At 34.8% G+C, this 10,221-nt stretch overlaps 1 protein-coding gene across 1 annotated transcript; it reads left to right on the forward strand.

Moving 5' to 3' along the window:
- The first annotated feature begins 1,968 nt into the window (after window positions 1-1,968).
- LOC137746706 (protein NRT1/ PTR FAMILY 7.3-like) lies at window positions 1,969-7,529 on the forward strand. The gene is made up of 5 exons (XM_068486714.2): window positions 1,969-2,177; window positions 3,457-3,583; window positions 4,450-4,667; window positions 5,424-5,989; window positions 6,299-7,529. The coding sequence occupies exons 1-5, from the start codon at window positions 2,148-2,150 to the stop codon at window positions 7,170-7,172; spliced, it is 1,815 nt and encodes a 604-aa protein (XP_068342815.2). The 5' UTR covers window positions 1,969-2,147; the 3' UTR covers window positions 7,173-7,529.
- The last annotated feature ends 2,692 nt before the right edge of the window (window positions 7,530-10,221 follow it).

Below are 10,221 nucleotides of genomic sequence, written 5' to 3' on the forward strand. Positions count from 1 at the left end.
TTAATAGAAAGTGGTCCCCGTCTCTTGGCACGTCAGCATTTAACAGAAAAACTAACAGAAAAATTGACGGAGGTATGACATTATTACAAATTCGTAAGATGCGGTATGATATTGTTAATTTTAAAAGATGAGGTATGAAACTGTCGTGATCCCAATAGTTGAGGTAGTTTTTTGTACTTTAACAAAAAAAAAGGTTGCAAATTAAAATCGGTACAAACTAAAAGCAAAAATATATGATACAAAATTTAGCCATAAATATAAATATATCAAATGTAACGCTTCTAAGATTAAATGGATAATTTAGAAATAAAATTTAATTATTCTGATATGAAAAATATTTTATTATTGAAATAATTAATGATATTTATTAAAACCGAGGGACCTTGATTAAAATTTAAAAAGGAATAAGGTTTTAATCAACGAAGTTGAAAAAATAAGGATGGGAACCTAATTTCTCCTTTGGTAATTAACCACTACTAATCATGTTTAGACTTCAGGCGTTTATTAATTAATATGGCGTACAGCTAAGCCTTTAAACAAACAATCGAAAATGATCAACTGGCTACAAAGCTTTTCCTAGAAACTTCTTTATTTCTGATTTGTTCTATAAAAGATCAACACCTAAGCCTTTAAATAAACAAACAATCTCACATTGATGGGAGAAGATATATTACATGGCTTATAAGTAAGTTAGACTATTCGTTATGCTGCCAATTGATTTTATGTTAGAGCATGCATGCCCACTACTTTTGAGCTTGACTGGACCGGCTGCTTCTTGCTACATATGTAACACTTATGGGTGCAATTTGAATAGGAATATCCGACTTCAAACAAAAAAGTTTCAATATATTTTGTCCGATTCCAATCTAAAATTGAAATTTTGAAATTCGAAAAAATCCGAATACTTATTAAACTGGTACCCCGCTCCCAGTAATTTGTCGAGATTAGAGTAGCTGATACATTGTTTTGATCAGCTTTTCGGATTTATCCTGTTATTTTCTTCAATTACTATCATCTCTCTGTGGCCAAAAGACCTTCTGTTACTAATTTACTATCATCTCTCTATGGCCAATAAAACCATTAAAAAGAAAAGGACTACACCACCATTGGTAAGCGTTGCTACTACTCCATCTAGTCCTGCAAGTCAGGCCATATACAAGGCTGCTCAAGTTTCACAGTCAAATAAACTCCACAAAAGCAGCCAAAAATAAGTGGACGCAATTATAAAGTATGACTTTTGTTGGTGCTTCAATTCACAGAAAGAAACCATATATAAGCATTAAAACAAATCAAAAAACAAATTTAAATCCCGCCGAAAATATAAATATTATATTAAAAACAGTGGTGCGGAAAATTAACAATTACATATTTCAAACATGTCGATGTCAAAGACAGCCCATAGTCACAACCATTATTATTTTTTAAATTATAGAATTTATCTTATCATCCACATTGACGGCAAATTAATTCCTTTTCTTCTGCAGCTCTGGTACCACATGAGACCACAACATACATTTGACCTTCATAAAACGGTACACCAAAGTGGAGTCAGTGGTCCCAAAAAATATAGCCATGAAAATTTCAACTCGAATTGGATGTTCTAAACTTTGCTAGCTTTTAAACCAATCCCTTAGGTAACGCCAAGTCACGATGTTTGTTGTATTCACGTGAAAAAGTCATCGACTTAGTCACCTATCTATGATGGTATATGCTGGCTTACTGTATCCAACAATGTCACGCTTCTTTTTCCCCCAAATGAGAAGTCCGCTCCGTACCTAATTAGTCCTATCCGTTTCCATGTTTGCTTCCTACGGATTTCCTTGTCACTTGCTCGATCGACTAATTTTCCTGTGAACCAGCTGTGCATTTTTTTATCTCAATTTCTCACGTATCTTTCAGCATGTAATCGTAGCCGTTCACTAAACCTTGCCATCCTCTATATATACAACCCCTCATTCCTACTTGCCTGGTACATCCAGACAAACATTAGTGCTTTATTTTTTGTTCCACCAATATTGGTTCTTCACTTTCCTGGTTTCTCTTACTCATCTTTTTATTCTCCCAATCGTTTCACTCTCTCATACTATTTTGCGGGGGGTGCTAGCTAGCTACCTAGTTCTTGTGAGAGTTCAGCTTAATATGCAGCAATGGCTTGTTTAAATGTTTGCAAGGACCAGGTTTGTGATGAATTTTGTGTTCCTCTCTTTTATCTTTACCATAAACTAAGGTGATATATAGCATATAGATAAGTGACGTGTATAGGATAGTTTTGATGTGCAAGCAATGCTACTTGCTACATGTATCATATTTACTAATTACTATCGATTGGTGATGTGTTTATCAATTTTCCGTTGATGACTCACCTTGAAGCTTTGCTTGCCTCCAGATGTGATCACCCACCCTAACATATTTATGGATTTTCAGAATAATGTCTCACAGAATAGATGTTTCCACATGCGTGAGCAAGTTTGTTAATTTTGTCAGTCCAAATAATTTTATGAATGTATTTTACCTACTATATCAATGTGTAGTGCATGCAGGTTAATGACGTGTACACAAAGAGCAAATTAATATCTTAATTTATGTACACCAAAAGAAAATTAAAGGTTATTTTATATATTATTGTTCTCACATCCTAGGCTCGATTCCACCGTAACACGATATTGTCCGTTTTGGGCTCCGAGCCCTCATGATTTTGTTTCTAGGAACTCACATGAGAACTTCCCAGTGGGTCACTCATCTTGGGATTGCACTTGTGCGAACTCGGTTAACTTTGGAGTTCTTACAGAACCCGAAGCTAGTGAGCTCCCAAAAGGCCTCGTGTTAGGTAGAGATGAGAATATACATATAAAGCTTACAGGATCCACTCCCCTGGGCGATGTGGGATGTTACAATCCACCCCCCTTAGGGGTCCGATGTCCTCGTCGGCACACTTCCGACCAGGGATTGGCTCTGATACCAAATTGTCACAACCCGGCCCAGGCTCGACTCCACCGTAGCATGATATTGTCCGCTTTGGACCCCGACCACGCCCTCATGATTTTGTTTCTGGGAACTCACACGAGAACTTTCTGGTGGATCACCCATCCTGGAATTGCACTCGCACGAACTCACTTAACTTTGGAGTTCCTACAGAACCCGAAGCCAATGAGCTTCCAAAAGGCCTCGTGTTAGGTAGAAATGAGAATATACATATAAGGCTTACATAATCCACTTCCCTAAACAATGTTGGATGTTACATATTCACTTGGTAAGATGTGAAGTTGTGTGACCTTAATTAAGAACACTTCCAAATAAAATTGATGAATGCTCTAACGGAGGTGCATTGATGACTTGGATATCACTTAAAAATATAATTGTTGAACATAACTTCCAAACGTACGTCTCAATTATTGTATCTACTAGAAGGATATACGTATTGCTAGCTAACTTTGTTATAAATTCAAACATTTTCAGCGATATGCAGAAGAAAAGAACCAGAAGATAAAAGAGGTTTGTACCCTCGATGGAACCACTGATAGGCATGGCCGCCCTGCTGTCCGAGGAAGAACTGGAAGATGGGTTGCTGGGATTCTCATATTAGGTAATTAATTATATATGATTATACTGTTTAGTAACAAGATTGGTTCGATTATTTATTTGGATTATTAACTAATGTTTAGGTTAAGTTTTTTATTTTGATCTGAAAATAAATATCAATTTCTTTATTGTGTGGAAGAAATTTGTCTGCTGTAAGGAAATTCTCACTGTTCCAACAACTTTTCCAAAAAGCAGTTACATTAGATTTCAAATGTCATATTTTGTCAGTATTTGTTGTGTGTGTGTGTATGTGTATATATATATTTTATAACAAATGATATTGTTTACACTAAAACAGTAAGAAAGTGGTTAAGTCTTATAATGGGCTAGCAATAATGTAGTTCAAATTCATCTTTGACGAGAATCGAACCTAAGAACTCTCATTTACAAAAGAAAATATCATTAGACCGTAGTACTAAGTGACATCAGTATTTGTTGTATATTTTAACTATTTGTAATTTTAAGAAAATTTAACTTTACATAATTCTTATTTAGTTCTATTGTCTGATTAGTTGGATCATCAAAATTATGTGATATTTTTGAGTTCGTTTTTTCTCCATATCATTATTTCACATCATAAGTCTTAAGACAGATCTCACACTATTGTATTGAACCAAGTTAATTCACAAGTACATATAATTCAACATGATGATCTGTAGCCACATAGGATATCCGTGGCTATTGTGATTTCTTTTTCCAACGTGGCTATTGTGATTAGCTGCCACATTTATATCCATGATCTCATTGACCCTCATTTTTAGTTGTGCAACCATCATATCATAATATAACATCCCTAATTAATTAATAACGTTTCGTAACACAATTGACCTGTTTTTTTAATTGATAAAATGTTATCTCAATCGTGATCAGTAAATCAAGGGCTGGCAACATTGGCGTTCTTTGGAGTAGGAGTGAACTTGGTATTGTTTTTGACAAGAGTGTTGGGTCAAGACAACGCAGAGGCTGCAAATAACGTCAGCAAATGGACTGGAACAGTTTACTTATTCTCTCTTCTTGGTGCCTTCCTCAGTGACTCTTACTGGGGGAGGTACAAAACTTGTGCTATATTTCAAGTTATTTATGTCATTGTAAGTTATTTACAAATTACTAGCTTAAAATCCAATAACTATATTAATCATTTTGCTGGTTTAACCTCATTTTTTTTCGTCAATAAATGGAATCCATGGTTTTATTGAAAGAAATATAGTACAAATATGAATTCAATTGGTGTGATTTTTACTCATCCCAAAACTCCAAGTTGATTTTTGAAAATTAAAGCAGCTCATTCGGTTTTTTTTTTTTTTTTTTTTTTTTTTTTTTTTTTTTTAATATCCAAACTAGTAATTTGCTTATTCTCGAAAAAATAGGTAGTAGATTCCTTGAAAAAATGATTACGTATATGTACATGAAATTTGTATGTTTGAGCTCAATCCTTTCATCTAAGTGACACCAGTTCAGCAAATCTAGTCGTAGGCAATTTGTTTAAGTAGGGTATTCTTCCCTCCTATACCCAAGTTAAAATGTCACTCCTCGTAGTTGAGATTAATATAGTGCAGACAATTGCCTGAATAATATATATAAAAAAGTGTGAGACAAGTAAGCTCAACTTTGTGGCAAAATGGGTAAGCAAAATATCTAACTAGGATTAATAAAAAATTAATAAAGCACGAGTAATTTTCCTCAAATTAAGATGAGATTCACTTCATAGATAGATCTGATGATATATTAGAAAGAAAACCCTAGACTGTCTTCTGTTTTCTCTTATTTAGGCATACTAGTTTGTCATAGCATTACTTTTATTTCTTGCAAGTATACTCATGCAAATTTTCTTTTCCATTGAGCAGGGTTTGTCATTGTTATCCATATCGACCTATATATTCTTACTTAAGCCTAAAGGCTGTGGTGATGAAAAGTCTCCCTGTGGAGAACACTCGACCTTTGAAATCGGATTGTTCTACATCTCTATATACCTTATTGCACTTGGAAATGGAGGTTACCAACCTAACATAGCTACATTTGGGGCAGACCAGTTTGATGAGGAGGACCCGAATGAACGGCACTCAAAGATATCCTTCTTTAGCTACTTCTACTTGGCTTTGAATCTTGGCTCTCTCTTTTCAAACACAATCTTGGGATATTTTGAGGATAAGGGAATATGGACTCTAGGGTTTTGGGTATCTACTGGCTCTGCTGCCATGGCTTTGGTGTTGTTTCTATGTGGTACACCAATGTACAGGCATTTCAAGCCTCAGGGAAACCCTCTCTCTAGGTTTTTTCGGGTAATCGTCGCTGCAACAAGAAAATGGAAGGTTGAGATGACACCAAGTGGGGAGGATTTGTACGAGGGAGAGGATGAGAAGGAATGCTCTTCAAATGAGAGTAGGAAAATAGTTCACACCCACGGATTCAAGTAAGTTATATATATGTTTTTTAGATTTTAATAGATAATTTCACTAGTCACATGAATCTCTTTGGGAACATTTTCTTTATGAGATTCTTCTTCTCAGGAGCGCTTTAAAAACATGCTTAGTGAACTGCCAAAAATACTCCAAATAAACCTATTAATTAAAATAAAAACATTGCTAAGTAGTACAAAGTGATGATGGCTATTTTTTTTTTTTTTTTTTTTTTTTTTTGTATTAAAAGTAATAAGAATACATGTGCTTAATTATATGACCAATGGTAAATCCTTCAACTGATCCATGTTAATCTTTGCCAGATTCCTGGATAAAGCAGCAATCATCACATCAAAGGAGATGAATCAAATGGGCAAGGGAGCTCAAAATCCATGGCGCCTTTGCTCAGTGACACAAGTAGAAGAAGTGAAATGCATACTTAGACTACTACCAATCTGGCTGTGCACAATTCTCTACTCTGTAGTTTTTACTCAAATGGCATCACTTTTTGTAGAACAAGGTGCTGCAATGAAGACCACCATTTCAAGCTTCCACATTCCCCCAGCCGGTATGTCAAGCTTCGACATTCTCAGCGTAGCAGCTTTTATCTTCTTTTACAGGCGAGTTCTTGACCCTCTTGTTGCCAGACTGTGGAAAAAAGGACTCACTGAGCTTCAAAGGATGGGGATTGGTATTGTTATTGCAATCATGGCGATGATTTCAGCAGGAGTCGTAGAGTTGTTCAGGTTAAAGTATGCGATAAAAGACTGCAACATTGATTGCGAAAATCCAAGTTCATTGAGCATATTTTGGCAAGTTCCTCAGTACATGCTTATAGGAGCATCAGAAGTGTTCATGTATGTTGGTCAACTGGAGTTCTTCAATGGACAAGCTCCTGATGGATTAAAGAGCTTTGGGAGTGCACTTTGTATGACTTCAATTTCACTTGGAAACTACGTGAGTAGCTTACTTGTTACAGTTGTGATGAAGATTTCTGCAAGGGAAGACATGCCAGGATGGATCCCTGGAAACCTTAACAAAGGCCATTTGGATAGGTTCTACTTTCTCTTAGCAGCTTTGACAACAGCTGATCTTTTGGTCTATGTATTATGTGCCAAATGGTATAAGTATATCAAGTTTGAAGGAAAAGGTGGAAATGACAGTGGCAATATTGGGCAAGCTGAACTTAGAGTCTAATCAAATCTAGGGTTAAAAAAAGAGGAGGGTCATAAAGATATAAAGTTATTGTATGTGTCGGTCATATGTCATTTTATTTTTATAGCAGGTATTTATCGCTACTATTAGTGGTGGGTTTCAACATTGTGTGAGAGAGGTTATATATCGTCTAAACATATAAGATTTTGTTAGAAAGGGGAGGGCCGTCATGAGGATACATAGAGTCAATGCTTGCAATGATACTAGAGAAATGCTTTTTTCATTTCTCCAAGTTGAGCACAAGGTGTTGTAGAAAGAATGTGGCAAGGCCAGTGTAAAACTCAATGCAATCTTTGATGTCGCCTACAATATGTAATAAAATGCATTTCCGTATTATAATTGTGTCTAAGCCATTATTTGTCTTGTGTCTAAGCCATTATTTGTCTTCCGTATTTAAGTTTTTGTTTTTATTTTTATACAAATTATACTAAATTTATCTAAATTACGACAAGAATGAAGAAAACATTGAATACAATGCTCTAATCAACTTAGTTAAGCTTATTTATTTAAGATTTTATATGAAGCATTTTCTAACCAACTCAGTCTAAATGGTAGATGCAAAAGATAACTTTGATTAATTTATTTTATTTGTGTAAAATAATTGACTTTTCTTAAGATTGATAAGCTGTGGGAAATAGAAGCCGTGCATGGATTGAACATCAATAAGAGCGGCGTCTTTTCAAGCTCAATTTTGTTGGGAAAGGGAATTTGGATACAAAGTCTAACCTACCAATTTGGAATTTGGATTATTATTAATACAAGAGACTAATGTAAGTGACATCAAAACTCAAAAGTTTAGCTTTCGGCTGCAGCAATTAAACATTAAATTCACGCTATTTCCTATCACTGCCCCTCCTTTTCAATTTTATCAAGTTTTTATGTCCATCAGAGTTAATTTAAGTTTAATGGGTGTACCAATGATTTTGTATTAAAAATAAATAAATTAAGTTCTCATGCCTCTTTTTTTTTTTTTTTTTTTTTTTTTTATTTTATTGTTTTTGTTTGTTGAAAAAACTTAATATCTAGTGGTATTTGAATTTTATTAGATGAAGACAATCCCCTTTGTTCCACAAAAAAAATTTGTAACTGGCATGTGGTCCCAGTAGAGCTGAAACATACTCTCATTGTTATGTGAATGGAATTAAATTTTTGACAGCGGAACGAGACGATAAATTGTGCACTCAAAATAGTGGAGTTTTTATCTCGAGGGAAACTACAAATACTTTTCTCTACATCAAACTTATAACTGTGTTTGAATTGTTACACACAAACCACAATGAGGTCATGTTTTTCAAGTGTCATTGGTATGATACGAACCCAAACAATCCAGTCACTGTCATTCGAGATAATTTCTTATTATCCATATGCTTGGACCCAATTTTACACTATCGGTCCGAGTAGTTAAGGTCGTTGAATAAGCAAAGTTCTAGACCGTTGGGTATGTGAGATGTTAAGATAATTTTTAATTGAGTGATAATATTGTGATTTTTAATCATGATAATTATCTCTTAATAACTTTCTAAATTACCTTGCCACTTTCATATGCTAAAAAAAAAAAAAAAAAAAAAAAAGGAGGTTGCATGCAGCAATTCACTTACCAGCAACATTGGGATTCCTTTACCTGGGCTTTACTTTCAACCAAATGAGTCAAGTTGATGAGGTCTTGGATATTTGGATAATTCCATGCAATCCCATTTTTAGCGCATGGCAGATCCGATATTACATTTGATGAATGAGGATGGGATTCCATGCAGGCAACGTACAAAGTGTGAGTCAATGGGATAGTTGACAACTTCTAGTGTAACTATAATTCTATCATATCTTTATCAAACTCAGGAAGTAATAGAATCCCGATTGGACTCAACAGAATCATCAAGTCGTGCCAAGTAGGAATATGTGTACTTGAAAGATAATGTTCTTATTATCTTGAAATTTACGACGGCAAGGCTACTAATGAACTATAAGTAGAGAGGCAGTGGCAACATAAAAGGCCCTCTCCAATTCAACACACAAATTGCCCTGCGCAAACCTCTCAAACATCTTGAGATTTTTTTTATTTTCTTTTTCCGCCAACACACCTTCAGTTTGGATAAACAGCACTGTGAAGGCAACTGGTGACATCTTCAGTTTAGATAAACAGCACTGTTGCTGTAGAATCAACCGTTCTTGGGGCATCTTCAGTTTGGATAAACAGCACTGCGTCGAGGCCGACTAGTTATCTATCCAAGTCTCGGTCGAGAAGGATTTTCGAATCCTTATTGGCAGAGGTCATCTCATTAACCATCTCGACGAAGTAAGGTGTTACTGGTTACTACATTCGACCATCGAAAGCCGAATTTGATATTGAACTTCGCAGAACTAACAGCTGATGTGAAAATTAACTTGACACACAAATTAAACCTTATTATTGACAATTGTATTATATATGTAAGTATGGATCGTTCTAGACCGGGGATTAACTTGGGATGCTAATCAACAAAATAAGACTTAAAAACACTAAACTAGACTCTATAGACTCAAAACTAACTCAAAACACTCAAAACAGCAACAAACAATAAAAAAGACTCAATTCTAGACCTAACAAGTGATTTTGATGAAAATAAAACTTAACTTGACTCAAAAGACTAAAAGAAAATAGATTTTGACTCAAATAACAAGACTAAATGAAAGGGGGAATGTTTTTGATGAAATTAAAACTTAAAACAGAAACTTTGCATAAAACACTTTATAAAAACGAATTTGGTGAATTAAAAAGGGTGAAAGGCTAGTTAGAGGGTCCTTCTCTACACATGACATATGCATATAAACCAATTTCCAGTTATTATTCATTTAAACTATGAATGACAATGCCCCAAATTAACCATGAAAAGCACAAATTAACTTTCAGATTTTCCTTAACTCATTAAATTGGATGAAATACGCATCGCAACCAAATTATCCTTATCAAGTTCCCTAACTATGAAAAGCATGATAGAAAGACATATCAAAGGTCATTAAGTTCTTTGAAAACCATAAGCATTGACAAAGCATT

Source organism: Pyrus communis, chromosome 2 (assembly GCF_041283825.1).
Source record: "Pyrus communis isolate YQ-2024b chromosome 2, ASM4128382v1, whole genome shotgun sequence".
Lineage (NCBI taxonomy): Eukaryota > Viridiplantae > Streptophyta > Magnoliopsida > Rosales > Rosaceae > Pyrus > Pyrus communis.